At 39.4% G+C, this 21,971-nt stretch overlaps 1 protein-coding gene across 15 annotated transcripts in view; it reads left to right on the top strand.

Moving 5' to 3' along the window:
* EIF4G3 (eukaryotic translation initiation factor 4 gamma 3) overlaps positions 1 to 21,971 on the top strand; it is a 311,452-nt gene that overhangs the window by 231,958 nt on the left and 57,523 nt on the right. For all 15 annotated transcript variants that reach the window (XM_049771938.1, XM_049771940.1, XM_049771941.1 and 12 more), the window contains 2 exons: positions 3,777 to 3,947; positions 8,110 to 8,307. In XM_049771938.1, the coding sequence (XP_049627895.1) occupies positions 3,777 to 3,947; positions 8,110 to 8,307 (369 nt within the window). The remainder of the gene's footprint in view (positions 1 to 3,776; positions 3,948 to 8,109; positions 8,308 to 21,971) is intronic.

The following is a 21,971-nucleotide window of genomic DNA, read 5'->3' on the forward strand; positions in this document are numbered from 1 at the left end:
GATTCGAACCACCGACCTTCTGCATGCAAGGCAAGCACTTTACCTCCATGCTATCTCTCTGGCCCCACAATCATATTATTTTCAATGTTTTCTTATCCTGGACCAACATTTATTAGTTATTACTACTTCTCACATCAGCAGTAGGGCAGTTAGAGAGACCTGGCTTACTTCTTTATTTTTTTGTTCATTTATTTTTGTTTGTGGGCCAACAATTTAGTGGTACTTGGGCTTATCCTGTTTCACTGCATAGGGTTCACTCCCAGATGTGCTCAGTGTACATCTGGAGCTTCAACCCGGAGCTCAGTGGCAAAGCTCCAGCCCTTTGAGTCATCTCTTCAACCCATTATTTTTTACCTTTACATCTCAAAGCACACTCCTTGGTATTTACAGTACTTGTTTGGAACTGGACATTTATTTCAAGCATAATTAAATTTATATTCCCAAATTAGGGGCCAGTGTGATAACATAGTGGTAGGGTATTTGCCTTGCACTTGGCTGACCCAGGACAGGCCTAGGTTTGATCCCAAGCCAAGTGCGATTTCTGAGTGCATAGCCAGGTGTAATCCCTGAGCATCACCAGATGTGGCCTCCCCACAAAAAATTATATTTCCAAATTACACATATTCTGATTTTAAATATTTTGGCATTATTACCTCTTATGCTTCCTGACAAATATGAATGTGCACATGCATGGCTTAGGTTGAGTATTTTGTGATATTTATTTAAAATTTATTGAAACGTTGAAAAAAAGAGTAACCCAGGGAGCCGAGAAAGAGTATAGCAGATATGGTGCTTGCTTTGCACACTGTAGCCTAGGTTCAGTCCCTAATACTGCATATATAGTCTTTGAGCACTGCCAGCAATGACTCATGAGTGCAGAGCCAGGAGTATAAATCTGAGCACTTCTGAAAATGGTCAAAAAGTTAGTCAAATAATCTATCTGACTCAGTAACATAAGCCTAAATTGTGTTTTTATTTTCTTTTTGAGGGGTGTGAACCCAGCATTAATTGAGGGCTACTTTCAGCTTGGTTGGTGGTAAGCAGATCAGAGACTGTGCAGACCATGCAAAACATGAATATAGCGCCTCTTTTTTTGTTTGTTTGTTTGTTTGTTTTTGGGTCACATCCAGCAGCGCTCAGGGGTTACTCCTGGCTCTACGCTCAGAAATTGCTTCTGCCAGGCTCGGGGAACCATATGGGATGCCGGGATTCGAACCACTGTCTTTCTGCATGCAAGGCAAAGTCCTTACCTCCATGCTATCTCTCCGCGCCCCCCCTCTTTTTTTTTATTTGAATGTAGTGCCTCTTTAAGTCATCTCTCTAGCCCATACACAAATTATTAAAGTTAGGTAACAGTTGTACTACATCATTTTTCTGATTTACATAATAAAGTTTCTATATAACTTGGTGCTAGAGCAATAAATAGTTAACTGGATAGTGTTTGCCTTATACATGGCCAATACCAATTTGATCCTTGGTCTCCCGTGTGGTCCCTACAGAGCAAGGAATAACGCCTGAACTTCACTGAGTGTGGTTCCCAAAACAAAATAAATAATAATAATAATAATAATAATAAAGTTTCTGTATAATTCAATTCTCTTATAGGGAGTGGTACTGTCTAGGTCCCTTCTGGTACTTTTCCAGTCTTAATGTTCTTTTTATTTTCATCGTTTATTCCATGACTGATGTATCTGAGTTTATCCAACCCCAGCTGCTTTGTTTTTTAATGCTTGTCAAATCATATGAAATCATATCAACAGTATTATGTACTTAACAATGGGTGGGTATTTTCCAGAAATGGTTTTTGGTTTTGGGCCACACCCAGCAGCGCTCTGTGCTCCTGGCTCTGTGCTAAGGAATCACTTCTGGTAGGCTCAGTGTCAACCAGATGGGGTGCCAGGGATTGAACCTCCGTGCAAGGCAAACCCCTACCCACTGTACTATATTACTCCAGCCCCACATCCAGAAATTTAACTTGTGATCCTAATGGTTCCTTGATAACGTCATTTCTAATTAAGGGGAAAGTGTAAAAGTGTAAAAGAGTAAGTCTAAGAAGTTAAGTCATGTTTGAAATTCTTTGCTCTTAGAACCTCTCTTTAATTAAAACATGATATTTAATTTCCTGCTACTTCTTAGAAGCTTTATATGAATTGAAAAGGGACATATTGGGAGAAATAGTCCAGAGAAAAGGGCACTTGCCTTGCATGTGGTCAACCCGGGTTTAATCTATGATACCACAGATAGTCCCCCAAGCACAGAGTTTGAAGTAGGCATGAGCACTCACCCTCCACCCCACCCCCAAAGGGTGATTCTTGTCTGTAAGTTATATGTAAATTGCCTTTCTCACCCTGTCTTGAAATCTAATAGCAACATTTATTCAGCATTTAGAAATTGATCTGTCAGAAGCAGAGCTAGGAAAAGGAGAATTTAGTGTCAGCCCAAATGTTTAATATGTTGAAAATATTTTCTAGAATTCAAAGTTACAATTTTAATATATGGAATACAACTTTCAATATCCCATTAGCTCTTGCAGTAGCAATACTTAATTTGATAAACAGTATGATAGCCACCATTTATCGTGGGATTTTTCTTTTCTTTTTTTTTTCTTTTGTTTTGGGCAATACCTGATAGTGCTCAGAGGTTACTCCTGGCTCTGCACTCAGGAATTACTGTTGGCAGTGCTCGGGGAGGCAGAGTATTAAACCTGGATCAGCCACATGTGAGGAAAGTACAACTACCCCCATACTATTACTTCAACCTCTCCCTATCTTTATGTATATTATACTATACATAAATATATATATATATATTGGTTTTATCAAAATTAGTGTAGTGAGATTTTAGCAGAAACAAATAGCCGAACTGACAAAGGAAGAAAATCCTATTTTCAATGAAGAATTTAGACTATTCTTGGTACAAAAAGGCGGATTAGTGCTTCTGATCCAGCACATTTAGAGAGGATACATTAAGATGTAAGAAAGGTTTGGGTATATATCATACAGAGAATTTTTATCATAACATTAAACTTTCATTTTCCAACAAATGTTTAGAAACCTCATTTCTGAAGTACATATGTAACTGTAATGGTTACTTCTTCCTAGTAATGGCAGTTATTTAACCAATCCAAGATAGGAGCATTGGTGATGGAAATGTTGCACTGGTGAAGGGAAGGTTGTTTTTTTTTATGACTGAAACCCAACAACAAGCATGTTTGTAATCATGGTACTTAAATAAAAACATTTAAAAGGGCCAGAGAGATAGCATAGAGGTAAGGCGTTTGCCTTACATGCAGAAGGACGGTGGTTCGAATCCCGGCATTCCATATGGTCCCCCAAGCCTGCCAGGAGTAACCCTCGAGAACTGCCAGGTTCTGCCAAAAACAAAACAAAACAAACAAAAAAAAAACATTTAAAAAAATTAAACAACTAGTTTCAGTTAGAGATATTCTTTTTTCTTAGTAAAAATAACTGTCAGATGGAATTTTCTTCTGGGAATGTAGCTCAGTGTTTAGAGTGTATGTCTTACTAATCTTGGATTTGATCTCAGTCACACTAAAAACATGAGTAGCACTGCAGAATATTAAATTCTATTCTCGATGTGTCCCATTCCCCCACTTCTTTCCTGCTAAGAAGGTCACATCTAACTTGCATCTTGAATGGCAGTCTTTACTTCTAAAAATGTTTGGTATCACCATCAGGGTTGACTTGAGCAGCACAGCCAAGAAAATAAATTGTGACTACTTTTTGGAGGTAGAATAAAGAATATTTTTGTCCTAGCTGTTGAATGTTGGATCACGAAGATCACAACCTGGCCAGAGAAGAGAACCCAGAAAGATCATCACAGTCTCTGTAAAAGAAGATGTCCACCTAAAGAAGGCAGAGAATGCCTGGAAGCCCAGCCAGAAACGAGACAACCAAGCGGATGATCCTGAAAACATTAAAACCCAGGTAAAATGAGAAGAATATTGTAACATTGTTTTTGCATCTCTTACACAATCTTGGTTGATTTTAACTTGTCACTTGTTCTGTTAAGATTAAGTTAAATTAGAATTAAGGTTTTTTTATATTTTCCTACTATAAGCATTATTCTGACAGCTATCTTGGATGCCAGGCAATCTATGTTTTTCTGATAGTTGCTTCCTGGGGCCAGAGTGATAGCAGAGTGTTAAGGCATTTGCCTTGCATGCAGCCAACATGGACGGACGGACCCTGGTTCAAGTCCCGGCATCCCTTATGGTTCCCTTTGCTTGCCAGGAGCGACTTTTGAGTGCAGAGCCAGGAGTAACTCTTGAGAACTGTCAAGTGTGATCCAAAACCCAACAAAAAACAAAGAAAAAGAAAGGAGCCATGGTTGTAACCCTGGTACCACATAGTCCTCTTAGCACTGATACAAGCAAGACCCCTAGACCTCTGGTTGTGATTCCCCAAAGCAGCAACAAAATTTGCATTCGTATGTTTTTTTCAAAACAGGCAGCTTATCTAGAGAGTTCATATGTCATAGATTTGTATTACTCAGGGATAGATCATTTTTATCCTTTAAAAGATTGTTAATATTTTTAAATTCTCAATAATATCCTGTTTCAGTGTAGTAAATAATAGTACATTGCTTTATATCTCTTTTCAGTGCTTTACTTCTTCACTTATTACAGAGGTCCTCAAACTTTTTAAACAGGGGGCCAGTTCACTGTCCTTCAGACTGTTGGAGGGCCAGATTATAGTAAAAACAAAAATTATGAACAAATTTCTATGCACACTGCATATATCTTATTTAGAAGTGAAGAAACAAAATGGGAATAAATACAATATGTGGCCCGCGGGCCATAGTTTGAGGACCATTGAATTAGAATATAGTGAACCTCCTTTTGATGGGGTACACCTGGCGATGCTCAGGAGTTACTTCCAAGTTTTGCATGAAGGAATTGCTCCTATCAGTATTCAGGAGCCTATATGGGATACTAGGGATCTAACCTGGGTCAGCTCCTATCCAGCATACTATCACTTCAGCCCCTTTATTCATCATATACACACACATACATACAACATGAATTCTCCTTTTTATGTTTTTAGACATGAACACTAGAACTTCTCTTTGAAATTACACCACAGCCAGGCATCACAGATTCCATACTGACTTTGAATTTATGATTCCATTTATATCTTTCCTCTTCCACAAACAGTTACACTATAACAGTCAAAGCATCCCTCTCAAGGAAAACAATGCTATTAGATTAGTTCTTGTGTGGGGAAGGACACACCTGACAGTGTTCAGGGGCTAATCCTAGCTCTTAGGGCTCAGGGTTGCATAGCTGAACTCAGGGGAGCATATGTCATGTCAGAATTTGAACCAGGATCGTGGCCACATGTTAGGCAAGTACCTTAACCATTTTAACTCATTTACCTCATGGTCCCTAGATAAATTCTTAATCTTGGCAGTAAAATAAAGTTGCTAATATTACCTACCTCTTAGAACTGTTAACACAATTTAAATGAAGAAAAGTGCTAGTTTGCTTTTGATATTGCCTGGGGAACATACAGTGAGTACCTGGGCATAAAACCCAGGGCTTCACATTTGGAAAGCAAATGCTCCACCCCTGTTCCTTGTTGTTTTTGTTGTTTGTGGTGCTGAGGATTGAATTTGATCTTCAGGCACATACTTAATAGATGGGCCTTTCTTAAGGCCAGTAAAGTCTTTTATTTTCCTAAATTTGATCTTCAAATTAAGTACATCTGGGCTGTAGTCCTCTCGTCTTTGCTTTTTTAAAACAATATTATTCTCTGCTTAGTTATAGCCTATCTTTTTATTTGGTTCTGTACCATACTTGGTGGTACTCAGGGCTTACTCTTAGTACTGTATGTAGGGATCACTCATGGAGGGGAACCAGGGACTTAACTGGATCTGTCACTTCCAAAGTACATGCCCTATTTGCTGTTGTCTCTGTCCCCCATCTAGCCTACCTTTAGTTTTTGAAGGGAGTGTTTATAACATTTTCAAAAATAATTGTATACCAACTCATACTTATACCATTAATGTACAAGAGTTTCATTATCAGTCCAGAGTTATAGTACAGTAGATAGGGTATTCACCTTGCATGTGGCTGATCTGGGTTTACTTCCTGTTATCTCATATAGTCCCCTGAGCCTGCCAGGAGTGAACCCTGAGAATCCCTGGGTGTGCCCCTCAAAAAATAAGAGTTTATTTTTCTCTGCCCTCCTAAGACATTTTTGTTTTACAGTTTAGATGTAAGCAATTTGGTACATGTATTGCCTGGCTATATGGTGCTCAAGCACATGTTCATCCACATTTCCCTTCTTGAGATGTTGACTTCCTTATTGTCTGCTCTGGGTTGTATATCAGGGCTCTCTGCCTTTGGGAAAACCCATGCTCTCTCAAACATATTGTTACTTTTTCTCTCTCAAACATATTACGTGTTACTCTTTCTCTTTCTTATCCTATCCATCCCCTTCCTCAGTACCTCCAAATAAAATGTTTTTACTTCCAAAAAGGAAAGTATAGGAACAATCTCATTATATTCTTTTGTTTGTTTGGTTTTTTTTTGTGGAGGGGGATCACATCCAGCAGTGCTCAGGGGTTTCTCCTGGCTCTATGCTCAGAAATTGCTCCCGGCAGGCTCGGGGGACCATATGGGATTCAAACCACTGTCCTTCTGCATACAAGCAAACACCCTACCTCCATACTATCCTTCTGGCCCCGATCTCATTATATTCCTTTTTTTTTCTGTTTTGTTTTGTTTTGTTTTGTTTTGGGTCACACCCAGGATTACTCCTGGCTCTGTGCTCAGAAATTACTCTTCGCAGGCTCCTGGGATCATAAGGGATGCCAAACCACCATCCTTCTGCAAACGCCTTACCTCCATGCTATCTCTCTGTCCCTGATCTCATTATATTCTTAATTTGCATTTCCCTGATTAGTGATAAATAGGTGTTTTATTTTGTGATGTTTATTTGTTGCTGGTTTTTTTCTTTTTGGTGGTGGGGGTTGGTGGGTTTTTTCCCCACACCGGACAGTACTCAGGAGTTCATCTGGCTCTGTGCTCAGAAATTGCTCCCGGCAGGTTTGGGGGACCTTACGGGATGCTGGGAATTGAACAGCTGTGTGCAAGGCAAATGCCCTACCCACTATGCTATCCCTTTGGCTCCCAAAGAGGTTGGGGCTTTTTTTGTTTTGTTTTGTTTTTGTTTTTGAGCCATACCCAGTGACGCTCAGGGGTTATTCCTGGCTATGTGCTCAGAAATTGCTCCTGGCTTGAGGGACCGACCATATAGGATCTCGGGGGATCGAACCAAGGTTCGTCCTAGGTCAGCACGTGCAAGGCAAATGCCCTACTGCTTGTGCCACTGCTCCAGCCCCCTAAAGAACTTTATTTTAAATATAGTTATTGACTATGTATATTTTTTGAGAAGTATTTGCTCAAATCTTTTTTGGGGGAGGGCAGCGCATTCTCAGAATTTTCTCTTTTTTTTTTTTTTTTTTTTTTTTTGGTTTTTGGGCCACACCCTGTGACGCTCAGGGGTTACTCCTGGCTATGCGCTCAGAAGTTGCTCCTGGCTTCTTGGGGGACCATATGGGACGCCGTGGGATCGAACCGCGGTCCGTCCTAGGCTAGCGCAGGCAAGGCAGGCACCTTACCTCCAGCGCCACCGCCCGGCCCCAGAATTTTCTCATTTTAAGGGGAAGGGAGCATACCTGGCAATGATCAGGAATTACTTCTGGCTCTTCTTTAAGGAATCACTCCTGGCAGAGCTCAAGGAACCATATGGAATGCTTAGGATCAATCTCAGGTCAGCTGCACGCAGGGCAAATAAATGCCTTAACCATTCTACTATCTCTCCAGACTCCAACCTCAAAAATGTACCATATAAATCAGTATTACATCAAGTAAAATAAAAATAAAACTGTAACATGATATACCTACTACTAGTAAAATGTTTTAGTCCTAGTTCATAATTGTCATCTGTAATGAAAGCCTAGTATATATATTTGTATAAGTTCAATTTATAAATGATAAGAAAATGCTATTACTTAGGAAAAGCATCATATGCTACAGTTACTACATAATTAATGGTCTTTTTTTTTTTTTAACCCTCCCAGGAACTTTTTAGAAAAGTTCGAAGCATCTTAAATAAATTGACACCACAGATGTTCAACCAACTGATGAAGCAAGTTTCAGCACTCACTGTTGACACAGAGGAGCGGCTAAAAGGAGTTATCGACCTGGTCTTTGAGAAGGCTATTGATGAACCGAGTTTCTCTGTGGCTTACGCAAACATGTGTCGATGTTTAGTAACGGTAAGAAGAGAGGAAGGAGTAAAACCAGAAATCTCCAAGAGGTATATTCTCCCCTCACTACACATTCTTCCCAGAAGTGTTATTGGGGCAATGAAAAGGGGAGAATATATTTTTAGCACTTTAAAGTATTCTCAGATAAAACAAATTGTGCCTTCTTAAAATATGCATCCTTGTGGAGGGGGTATAACGAATAGGTCAAAATGGGCTTGATTTGGTCCCATCCAATATGAGAAAGACTCATTAAGTTTTCACTGTGAAATTACTGTTATTAGCATCTATTTTTCCTGGAGTGTTACTTTATGAATATAATAAATAAATAATACTTAATATTACTTTTAACTAAATTTAGAATAATAAAAAAGAACATGTTTTAAGTCAAGCCCCTATGAATATGGTAGTATAGTTATGGGTTCAGAATTGGTCATCTCAGAAAATATTAAATTTCTTTCTCTTTAAATTGTCTATTGCTGTTGAATCTCCACAGCCTGCCAAATCTAGGGCAAGACAGTGCGAAAGACCAAAGAACTTTTGGTTAGGGGCTAGAGCAATAGCACAGTTGTAAGGTGTTTGCCTTGCATGCGATCAACACAGGATGGACCCTGGTTTGAATCCCAGCATCTGATATGGTTCCCGAAACCTGCCAGGAGCAATTTCTGAGCAAAGATCCAGGAGTAACCTCTTAGTGCCACTGGGTTTGACCAAAAAAGCAAAAAAAAAAAAAAAAAAAAAAGGGCCCGGAGAGAGAGCACAGCGGTGTTTGCCTTGCAAGCAGCCGATCCAGGACCAAAGGTGGTTGGTTTGAATCCCGGTGTCCCATATGGTACCCCATGCCTGCCAGTAGCTATTTCTGAGCACACAGCCAGGAGTAACCCCTGAGCACCGCCGGGTGTGACCCAAAAACCAAAAACCCAAAAAAAAAAAAAAAAAAAAAAAAAAAAGGAAAGAATTTCTGGTGTCATTGTCTTCTATTTTGCAGTCATTACACTGCATACCATTTGTTTTCTCTGTTACCTTTACCAGGGGACTTGTGTTTGAAATATGTATCCTTTAACATACGAGTTTTTTTCTTATCAAAATTCATTTTCATGGCTCACCATGAAAATGCAAAATTCAGTCATTCTACAGGTTGTTTTGAGTGCCTGTGTCAGAGGTAGGTGACTTTGATTGGACGTGAAACTGAATTTCTGTCTTTAGGAACTCAGTTTATCTTGAAAAAGAAAACAGTATTTTTCAATAATGGGGAACTACTTGAAAGCTATTATGTGATATTGTAGTGCATTGTTTTCTGAATAAATGGTATAGACTGAAAAAACAAATAGAAAGAAAAAGAAATTGCTATGTCAGTTGAGAGTGGGGAATTTTTGTGAAACAACTGCAAATATGGGAAGTAGTAAACTAGAGAAGGAAAGCATGTTCCAGGCAGTTTTAAGTCTGGGGGCAGCAAGTAAGGCATACTAGTTACACTTCAAAGTTTAAATTTAAATTCCTATTTGGATCTTTGCCAATCATTAGAATCTTACGTAACTTTTTTAAGTCTGGGCTTTTCTTTTGCAATTCATAAAGTAAGATTATCTTATACAATTTATTAGTATAACAGTAAATTTAAATATGATTGTGTTTGTAAAGTTCCTAATTTGATGTTTCACAATAGTAAGCCTTAAATATTGTTACTGAAAAAGATGGACTTCTCAAATTGGTGACTAAAGAGCAGGGATGATTATAATAACAACCTATCTTTTCAGTTTACAAACTACGGGTTTGTATCTCTTCAGTTTACAAACTACTGGTTTGTAATATGTAGAGTTGCTTTCTATCTAGAGTTCTTTGCAAGGGGGTAGGGTACACATGCTCTCCAGACAAATGAACCATCTCTTCCTCTTCTATATATTGTTGTTGTATATAACAACATTGAATGATCAGTATTATTACCTCTGCTTTATTGATTCAGAAACTGAGGCTTAATCATGGATAATTAACTTGCTGAGTTACATGTAACATAACTTTATCATAGCTATGCTAGTCCTAGTGACTTTGCTGCATACTGAGAATCATATTTGCATACTTAGAATTATATTTCACTATAAGTTTACAGTACGTTGGAAAGCAGTCTGACAAATAAGTAAGTGAAATATAATCCCAGAATTTGAAAGTAAGCGGTTATCTGTCTACCTCACTTTCATTATGATAGTCATCAGATCCAATAGTCGCTATTTAGCTCTGTAGAACTAGCTGCAGATTAATTCATCAGGCAGTGAAGTAATGTTTGTGTTGTTTTTGAATCACACCTATTGTGCTCAGGGCATACCTTTGCTCTGCACTCAGGAGTGCCAGGGAACAAACCTTGGTAAGCCACATACCTGGCAAGCACCTTACCTGCTATACTATCTCTCTAGCACATTTGATAAAAGTTTACTATAAGAGATTACTAAAAGTCTTGAACAAAACTTTGTTATCTTTTAGGATCAAAAATTGAGATCAGAGGCCAGAAAAATTGTACAGCAGTAGGGTGTTTGCCTTGCATGCAGATGACTCGGGATGAATCCAGGTTTAATCCTGGCATCCGACATGATTCCCTGAGCCAGTCAGGAGTGATTTCTGAGTGAAAAGCCAGGAATAACCCGTGAGTGCCCCCCCCCAAATTGAGATCAGAAGGATCAGAGTGATAGCACAGCGGTAGGGCATTTGGACTTGCACGTGGCTGTCCAGGATGAACCTGGGTTCAATCCTTGGCGTACTATATGGTACCCCGAGCCAGGAGCGATTTCTGAGTACAGAGCCAGGAGTAACTCCCGAGAGTCATCAGGTGTAGCCCCAAAATCAAAATAAGTAAACAAACAAACAAACAAACGAATTGAGATCAGAGCCCACTGTGAGAAGAGGTAAAAAGGCTTATGCAAATTGTCCTATTGTTTAGGTTGGATCTAGAAGGACTGCATGCAAAATGTGAACAGAGATTTACTTGCTACCAAAGGGTTATAAATTTTTTTGTATCTCAGTTCTTGAATGCAGATTTATGGTTATTTTAGAGTTTTAGTGCCCCCATGGTACCTGTAAGAGACAAGCAAATATCCCTGTTAGAAGCTATCCTACAATCTTAAACTTTTTTTAATAAACATTTTCTAAATAAAACAAGGTGGGAAACAACAGCATGAATGTTCACCATCAACAGATAAGCCTATAGGAGCTCTTTTGGCCTTTCAAGTAAGATAGTAAATGTGACTGTCCTTACTACTTTCATGGTGATAAAGTAGATTGAAATGTTTTGGTTTTATGTTTTGTTTTGTTTTTGCTTTTGCTTTTGGGCCATACCTGCTGTACTCAGGACTTAATCCCAACTCTGTATTCAGGGATCATTTCTGATTGTGCTCAAGGCACCCTATGAAATTTTTAACAGAAAACTTAAAATGGGGCCAGAGAGATAGCATAGTGGTAGGGCGTTTGCCTTGCATACAGCTGACCCAGGACAGATGGTGGTTCAAATCTGGCATCTCATATGATTCCCCTGAGCCAGCCAGGAGTAACCCCTGAGCACCACCAAGTGTGACCCAAAAACTGGGGGAAAAAAAAACTTAAAATAAAAATAACCCTGACATCCATCTAACACCATGTACAAAGGTCAAATCCAATTGATTAAAGACCTTGATATCAGACCCAGGACCATAGTTATATATAAGAAAACATAGGCAGAACACTCCATGACACTGAGACTAAAGGCATCTTAGTCTTTAGTCTTTAGATATCTTTGACTACCACTGTCCAAACAAGTGGAAAGAAGAGATAAACACATGGAACTACATTAAACTGAGAATTGTTTGCACTTCAAAGGAAACAGCTACAAGGATTCAAAGTTCACCTACAGAATGGGAGAAACTATTCAACCAACAACTATCAGATAAGAGGCTAATATCTAAGCTAACAGAACTTAACAGGAAAAGATCATCTAACTTTATCAAAAAGTGGGGAGAAGATTTGAACAGACTTCCTCAAAGAAGAAATACAGGTGGCTAAAAGGAACATAATAAAATGCTCACATCACAAATCATCAGGGAAATGCAAATCAAAGCAATCATGAGGTACCATCTCACACCTTGGAGACTGGCACACATCACAAAGAACAAAAACAATCAGTGTTGGGGGGGGCTGTGGGGAGAAAAGAACTTTCATTGACTACAGGTTGGAATTCCATTTAGTCCAGCTTTAATGGAAAACAGTATGGAGATTCCTCAAGAAACTGGAAAGTGAGCTCCCATATCATCCAGCTATACCACTCCTAGGGATATACCATAGGAACACAAAAACACAACACAAAAATGCCTTATACACACACCTATATTCATTGTAGCTCTATTTACAATAGCCAGAATATGGAAATGGGTGGAATGTAAGATATGGGAATGATTCAGTTAAAAAAAGGTATGGCCATTAAACAACAACAAAAAGTATAAGGAATAGTAGGAGTCATAGCATTATGTGCTTTTTGAGATATATGCTAAATTCATTAAAGCAAACTCGTGCGATCCTTTGAATCATCCTTTCAAGTTTCATGATTTCTCTGAAAGTGAGAAATTGTTTTAATAAGGATTTTATACTTACAGAGCTACTAAATGTGTTTCCCCCCTTCACTGCTTATTTTGTGTTAAGTGATGGTGCTTAGTACATTAGTACGTCTAAACTAGGGGTGGTTTTAATTTCTGGTGAACACTAGTCACCAGTAAGGCTCTTTCATTTAATCACTACTGACTGACATCTTACTGGGTCATATAGTACCCAGGGCATTCTTCTACAATAAAGGATAATCTATTCCGGGTGTCAATAGTGTTGAGGCTAAGGCACAGACTTACTGAAATTTTAAGGTTTTAAAAACCTCTCTCATTCTTTTTTATTTTATTTTATTTTTTATTTTTAATTTTTTTTGGTTTTTGGGCCACACCCGGCATTGCTCAGGGGTTACTCCTGGCTGTCTGCTCAGAAATAGCTCCTGGCAGGCACAGGGGACCATATGGGACACCAGGATTCGAACCAACCACCTTTGGTCCTGGATCGGCTGCTTGCAAGGCAAACGCCACTGTGCTATCTCTCCGGGCCCTATTTTATTTTATTTTATTATTTTATTTTATTTTATTTTATTTATTTTTTGGTCATACCCCGCAGCGCTCAGGGGTTACTCCTGGCTCTATGCTCAGAAATCGCCCCCGGCAGGCTCGGGGGACCATATAGGATGCCGGAATTCAAACCACCGGCCTTCTGCATGCAAGGCAAATGCCTTACCTCCAGGCTATCTCTCTGGCCCCACCTCTCTCATACTTTATAGCATGTTCTAAATCTATTTTTCTGCCATTTACTCTGCCATATGTCATTTAAAACCTCTCTTGGGGTCCAGAGGGATACTACAATGGGTAAGGTGCTTGCCTTGTACACGACCAACCCGGTTTTGATTCCCAGTACCATAGGGTGTCCTGAGCTCCACCAGGAGTGACTCCTGAGAGCAGAACCAGGAGTAAGCCCTGAATACTGCTGGTTGTAGCCCAAAAATTAAAAAATAAATAATACCTCTTTCTTGGAGTCAGAGATAGAACAGAAGTTAAGATGCAAGCTTTGTGAGGCCGGAGAGGTGGTGCTAGATATTAAGGCATCTGCCTTGCAAGCACTAGCCTAGGACGGACCTTGGTTCGATCCCCCAGTGTCCCATATGGTCCCCCCCCAAGCCAGGGGCAATTTCTGAGCGCATAGCCAGGAGTAACCCCTGAGTGTCAATGGGTATGGCCCCAAATCTCCCCCCCCCAAAAAAAAGATTCATGCTTTGTGGCCAGCTGTTTTATTCCTGGCATATGTTTCCTGATTATTGCTGGATGGAGCTAGGTGTGACCCTGGGAGCTACCAAGCATCACTAGGGTGGCCCTGGTAATCTCGGCATTGCATGAAATGCCCTTACATTGAACTTAAACCAGTTGACTGAGAATCACCATTATGAGCCACCAGATCTTCTGAACAATGCTTGAGAGGCCCAAGAAATACACACAAGATAAAAAACCAATTTCTTTAATTGGTATTTTTTTTCTTTTTTGGTTTTTTTGGGCCACACCCTGCAGTGCTCAGGAGTTACTCCTGGCTGTCTGCTTAGAAATAGCTCCTGGCAGGCACGGGGGACCATATGGGACACTGGGATTCGAACCAACCACCTTTGGTTCTGGATTGGCTGCTTGCAAGGCGAGCGCCGCTGTGCTCTCTCTCCAGGTCCTACTTGGTATTTTTTTTTTCGAAACTGAGGACTATATCAAGAATAATTATTTGAGCACAGAGCCAGGAGTAACCTCTGAGTGGCGTTGGGTGCGGTCCAAAAACCAAAAAAAAGAAAAAGAGAAAAATTATTTTGTTTCAATCTTCCATAAAGTTTTAAAGTGTAGTCTCTGTGCTCAGGGATCATTCTTGACAAGGCTCAGGTGGGTTACATATGTGGGGGATGCCCTGCCCACTGTCTTATCCAACCTCAAGGAACTCTTTATATTTTGAGGAAATTGATAGAAAAGTTCTCTCTCCCCAAGTTTATCTGCAAATTCATATTGATTATGGACACACAAGTGCATCTTCACAGCCGACCATTTCCATCAAGCTGTACAAGTGATAATGCTTCTGGCATCATAAGAGGGTTATGAGCATCATAAGAAATAGTAAACCATGGCTTGAATGTGCTGCTTTGTTCATTTATTATTTTGATTTTGATGGGAACACAAAGCTTCGAGGTGCTAGGGGTGACCTTAAGGCTTCACATAATGCAAAAGCAGCATTCCAGCCCTTTTGCGCTATCCTCTGACTTCTGCTTCTACTACTTAAACTCAGCTACTAAAGACCTGTCCTTTACAATTCTGCAAACTGAAAAACACTTAACTATAATTTAATACTGCTCTTATTCAAAGGGCATCTGAATTGAGTGGCAAATGAAAAGTGCACAAGAGAAAATGATATGCTGTATCATAATAATATTTTGAATTAGATTACTGACAGGTTTAAATAGCTGTAGTTTCTTGCATGAGTCATGGTTTGAAAACCCTCATCCTTGGACTCTTCCAGCATGCAGGCTTCCATGACAATGACTTCATTCTGTTAGTTCTCCTTTTTCATTCTTGATGTCTAGAATAGCTCCTGGCATAAAACAGATGCTCTCAATTATGTTGTGAGTAAGTGGTTCATGCATGAATGAAAGAATTAATAAAATTTAAAGAGTTTATGTACTAGGACTATATTCTGTTACATTTTTATCTTTGTTGCATTAAGCATGCATGCATTAACTAGTTATTAAAGAATGACAAAAAGTAGTTTATTTTTAGTGTTCTTTGTTATAAAATCCAGAATTTTTCAGTGTCACCACTTTTTAAATGCTTTAAAGCAAGATGTGAAAAGGATGATAGAACTGAGAATAAGGAAGACACAGCTAGAGAGAGTGCTCCATGGCTAAAACATCTGCTTTGCATGAAGGAGGCCTGGGTTCCAATACTGGCACTGCATGTTCCCTCAAGCAAAAACAAGCATGACTTCCCATCTGTACTGGCTGTTGGCAAAAGAGTAAAAAAATTTTTTTACAGAAAGGAAGTTCCAATAAAGTCTCATCAGAAACAAAATCTGGAATGGCAAGCACATAGGATCAATCTCTCAGCAATGGCACATGGCTAGAATTAACTGTAGGAAGAGGGATTGGCTTCCTCTTTTGAATCCCTCAGTATTACATACCACTTCAGTTGCATCTGTAGGAAGTATTACCAGATGTGTTCATAGAGTATTGAATATGTTATGTTCACATATCAGGTGATTTGTGAAGGCCAAGACATAAGCACTTATAGAGAAATTTAGAACACTACAGATGTGAGTGGAATGATTGAGCTATTGCTGTTAACATTTAAGAATAAACTACTTTCTAGAAGCCAGATTTTAGGGTTAGTATAGAAGTGTCATGTTACTTTCTGAAGTGAAGTGTCCATTGAGCTGTGGCTCACTGTTAGCATCTTTTTGGGGAGAGATGACAGGGTCAAATGTGCTCAGGGCTTACTCCTGCCTACTTGTGCTCAGGAATCATTCCTGATGGTGCTCAAGGGACCACATACAGTGCCAGGGAATAAACCCTGCCCAGATATCTGCAAGGAAAGTGCTTACACCACTGTTGAGCTCTCCAGCCCAACCACCAGCATCTTTTAAAACAGCATGAAAATCCTGAGCTAGCTAAACAAGGCCAGGACTTGTTCTTTTTCGTTTCTGGAACTCTGTTTCAGTATCCTAATAGAGCGAATTGCTCTTGATGTTTCTTTGGAAATGTGATCCTCTTATGCACGAGAAGTATCTGTCCTCAACACTAATAAATTTTTCAGCTTTATACCCTGAGGAGCACAACCTAATTCCGGTCATGTTCATAACTATTGATTACTGACCAATCACCATCACAGTATTGCATCATAAACTGCTGGTTTACACTTTACAGGGTATATCACATTAACTTGCTAACTTACTAATTATAAAAATTAAAATTTAGGACTTCTCCAAATGAATCTTATTTATTAAGCAGCTGTGCTAAAATAATTCTACTGACTTGGAGTGGGATGAGGAGTAAGGCAATCAACCAGTGGGAAATACTTAATTTAGTTTTGATCATGGACTACCAGTAGATGAAAATCATAACTATTGAAGGGAATCTTTTTCTCACTGTTACACATTATCTTTCTTTTTTGTTCAGATCTAAGATGATATCTCCCAGCATCTACTTTATCTGCAATTATAGACTTCCTTTGTGTTCCCCTAAAATTCATATGTTGACTACCTAAATTTGAGTGTGAGAAGTATGTGTTGTTTAAGTCACCAATCCCTAATAACAACCTGAGTAGATTAAAATACCACTTTTCATATTCTGTTCTTTTTTTTGCTTTTTGGGCCACACCCAGTGACGCTCAGGAGTTACTCCTGACTGTGCACTTAGCAATCTCTTGGGTTAGGGGACCTTATGGGATGCCGGTGGATCGAACCATGGTCCATCCTAGGTTGGCGAGAGCAAGGCAAATGCCCTACTGCTTGCGCCACCACTCCAGGCCCTCATGTTCTGCTCTAATGAACCACTTTTATTGGCTCTCCTGATCAGGCCTGTGCTGTCTATAACCCTGATGAATTTGTCATCTCCTAAGAACAAAATATTGTTGTACATCTCTAGTCCCAAAGGATTTGACGCAGAGGCCTATATCCACAGTTAACATGGTTAAGAGCCCTTTATCTCAGATATCATAAAAATTATATAACAAAGCAAGGTTTTAGGGGTAAAGAGGTACAAGGTTTGATCCCTAGAGCCAAATAAAGTCCCCAAAATAGGAACCAGAAGTAGTTCTTGAGTATACCTAGATGTGCCCTAAACACACCCTCCAAAAACACCACCCAAGTTAAAAGCATTCATTTATTTACATACACATTTACTTACACATCTACTTACAAGTGTGTGGTCATTCTGCTAATTATTTAGTTTTAATGTTTCCAAGTAATTGTATCTAAATAGCTTAATTGTGATCATATTCTTTATTTATGTGTTCTAAACAGACCATCATTTTGGGACAGCAGCTATGCAATTTTTTTTTTTGCCTATTGTGATTTTCTCCTTATTTATTTTATAAGCTATCTTTTCTTTTATGTTTTGATTAGTATATGTTACTGCAACATAAATCACTCGATTTTGTTTTTTTTTGTTTGTTTGTTTTTGTTTTTTGGGCCACACCCGGCGGTGCTCAGGGGTTACTCCTGGCTGTCTGCTCAGAAATAGCTCCTGGCAGGCACGGGGGACCATGTGAGACACCGGGGATTCGAACCAACCACCTTTGGTCCTGGATCGGCTGCTTGCAAGGCAAACGCCACTGTGCTATCTCTCCGGGCCCAAATCACTTGATTTTTGATCAGAAACATTAACCACTACAGCTCCATGTTTTTAAGTGTAACTATATTGTTTGCTTGACCTTTAACTTTGTGCCAGTCACAGAAACTTTATGCTTTACTTAGACATCTCATTTAATTCTTTCAAGACTCCTAAGAGATAGATGTTATCACCCCTATTTTAGAAAGAAACTTATATTGGTGAAACTAAATAATTCGCTCAAAGTCACATGACAGAGCTGGGATTATGACTGTCTCCAAAGTTCCTATTTCTTTTTTTTTGTTTGTTTGTTTTTGTTTTTGGGTTACACCTGGCAGCCAGCGCTCAGGGATTCCTCCTGGCTCTACACTCAAAAATCGCTCCTCTCAGGCTCGGGGACCATATGAGATGCCGGATTCAAACCACTGTCTTTCTGCATGCAAGGCAAGCGCCTTACCATGCTATCTCTCCGGCCCAAAAAAGCTCCTATTTCAAGCGCTGCTAAATAATGTCCCTCAGTCTATATGCATTGGAATGTCAACTTTTGCATATGAAGGGACTGAGGTAACTTGCTCAGATTTATATAATTGATTGTAGAACTAGGATTGATATAGGTGTAGTCAGGTTGTTTTTTTTTTTTTTTTATCTTACTGAAACATTTTGTCCAGATTGTTACAATTCATGGTACTGATGAGTAAATATACTGAGAAGCTTTATATTATTTATTGATTGACTTACTCTTGGAAAATAGCAAATTGGATACAACTGCTGAGTTTATTCTGGAAGTAATGTCATGTCAGTACTCTTACTATATACCATAGTTCATGAATGTGCTTTTTAGTTATTATTTGTAGTGCGTTTTATTTGCTGTACATTTTTAATTTTATATGCAAGGGATAGTGTCTGATTTTGTTTTCTTTTTTGTTTTTGCTTTGGAAAGTCTTTTCATATACTGTTTCATTTCTTGAAATCTGATTGAAGGCCTGATATGAATTATTTGTAGTTGCTCACTTTTCTAGACTGAAATTAGAAATGGCCATGTTAGCTTTTCATTTGTCTGTAAAAGTATTTGATATTCTTCTTCTTCCCTAAATTAATATGCTTCCTGAAAAGACAGCGTGATGAAATTATTTCTTCCCTTGGTTACAGAAGTGGACTTGCTAAGTGACCTTTCACAAGTCATAGGCAATATGTTGGAAGAGTTGTTATCAATCATATATATTATGTTCTAGCACAACTGACTTTACTATGGCATCATGATTTTAAGTTCTCAAAGTTTCCCGAACATTTAGTCTTGATCGTTCTCTCTTCAAATATTTGATCACATAAACTATTTTTAAGTAGAAACAATGCATTTTGTGGATTGTTTTTTACCAAGTGCTCCACTAAAGCTAGCAAAGACCATACATACTTTAAAGAATTTTGAGAGCCACTGTATGATTTTAGAAAACAACTCTATCATATTATGGAATAACTGCTCAAATTTGTACTTGGGAATTTTGTCTATAAGAGTATTTTAGTCGGGGCCAGTGAGGTGGCGCTAGAGGTAAGGTGTCTGTCTTGCAAGCGCTAGCCAAGGAAGGACCGCGGTTTGATCCCCCGGTGTCCCATATGGTCCCCCCAAGCCAGGGGCAATTTCTGAGCGCTTAGCCAGGAGTAACCCCTGAGCTTCAAACGGGTGTGGCCCCAAACCCTCCCCCGCCAAAAAAAAGTATTTTAGTCAATCACTACCTCAGTCTCTTTTTCTTTATATTCTAAACATGTCATAAGAATTTCTTCTGGAGACCAGCTCTTGCCAGGTATGGCGTTTGGGGAGGCCCCATACCGGAGCCCTTCTCCCTGGCCTGGGGAGTGCTGGGAGGCTTGGCAGGCCCCCAGTCGTCCTTGTCTTTTTCCCCTGACTCCAGCCCTTCCTTGGGTGCCAGCTCAGATGGCCAGAAGTGAGTTCAGATGGACTCTTAGTGGTCCTCAGGCTTCCCCCCTACCTCTCCCTACACTAATGGAAATGCGCTTTGGGAGGAGGGCAGGCCGTTTTAGTACTGGTTTATGTTGGGACAATCACTGGAACTTTTTTCTCCTTGTTTTCCTATTGATAGTATTGTATGCATATATTTTATATATCTATAACATCCATCATGTATTGTGACCTTGATACCGCGCTACAAATCTCATTTCTAATATTTTACTGCCTCAGTCCCAACCCTTAATTTCCTCTCATCTTCCCATTTAGGTGCAGCTCATGACATGAAGCTCACCACATAGAGTGATAAGTGCAGTTAGAGAAATAACTACACTGAAAACTATCATAACAATGTGAATGAATGAGGGAAAAAGAAAGCCTGTCTCAAGTACAGGTGTGGGTGGGGTGGGGAGGAGGTAGATCTAGGAAATTGGTGGTGGGAATCCTGCACTGGTGAAGGGGGGTGTTCTTTTGTTTTTGTTTTTGGGCCACACCCGGCGGTGCTCAGGGATTACTCCTGGCTGTCTGCTCAGAAATAGCTCCTGGCAGGCACGGGGGACCATATGGGACACCAGGATTCGAACCAACCACCTTTGGTCCTGGATCGGCTGCTTGCAAGGCAAACACCGATGTGCTATCTCTCCAGGCCCGAAGGGGGGTGTTCTTTACATGACTGTACTCATAAAACTACAATTATATTTGTAATCACGGTGTTTAAATAAAGATAATTAAAAAAAAAAGAATTTCTCTTTTTGGTTACAAGTGATCTTGAAGATATGATCTATTGCAGTAATTAAGTGAAAGCAATTGTTACTGGATTTAAATGGAAATTTACATACATCTTGACTCCTGGTGGCTTCTCCCTCCTCTCTGGGTCTTCCTAAATATCAAAAGAATATTTCTAAGGTGGATAATTATTAGACTGAACTTTCGGAAAGCTTGTGTTGTCTTTGGCACATAGGAAATAATTAACACATTGTATTGATAGTCAAGGTAAGTACTAGCATTTTTGCATTATGATATTTCCCTGAAAAAGAGATCTTAGAAATCCACATATGTGTTCACCCTTCAACTCTCTCCTAGAATAAGGATTTCACCTATAACAGTTTTAAAATTACCATTAAATTCTCTGCTTTATGTCCTTTCCATCTGCTCCTTTAACTCAGAAGTACTTATAACAATAGTAAGAAAATAAAAAGAAATAATCCTATATAGGATAATTTTTGTTTCTAAAGGTTCAGATAAGCATATGGCCATAGTTGTAGTAATATTTAAAAAATTTTGAGATGAGCTCAAGGCACAGCCATCCATAAAAGTAGAGCTAATGGGGCCGGAGAGATAGCACAGTGGTAGAAGTTTGCCTTGCACGTAGCTGATTCGAATAGACAGTGGTTCGAATCCCGGCATGCCATATGGTCGTCTGCCAGGAGCGACTTCTGGGCACAGAGCCAGCAGTAACCCCTGAGCACCACCGGATGTGACCCAAAAACCAAAAAATAAATAAATAAATATAGTTAATGAAGAGTATAAACAATATTACAGAGAAATATGTGTTTGTTTCTTTTTTCTTTCTGTCCTTTCTCTTCTTTCTTTCCTTCTTTTCTTTTTTTTTATTTTTGTTTTTGGATCACACCCGGCAGTGCTCAGGGGTTACTCCTGGCTCTACGCTCAGAAATCGCTCCTGGCATGCTCAGGGGACCATATGGGATGCTGGGATTCGAACCACTGTCCTTCTGCATGCAAGGGAAACGCCTTAACTCCATGCTATCTCCGACCCTGTGTGGTTTTTTTTTTTGAATAAATTTAAAGACATCTTTATCATTTAGTCACGAA

Source organism: Suncus etruscus, chromosome 4 (genome assembly GCF_024139225.1).
Source record: "Suncus etruscus isolate mSunEtr1 chromosome 4, mSunEtr1.pri.cur, whole genome shotgun sequence".
NCBI classification, from domain to species: Eukaryota; Metazoa; Chordata; class Mammalia; order Eulipotyphla; family Soricidae; genus Suncus; species Suncus etruscus.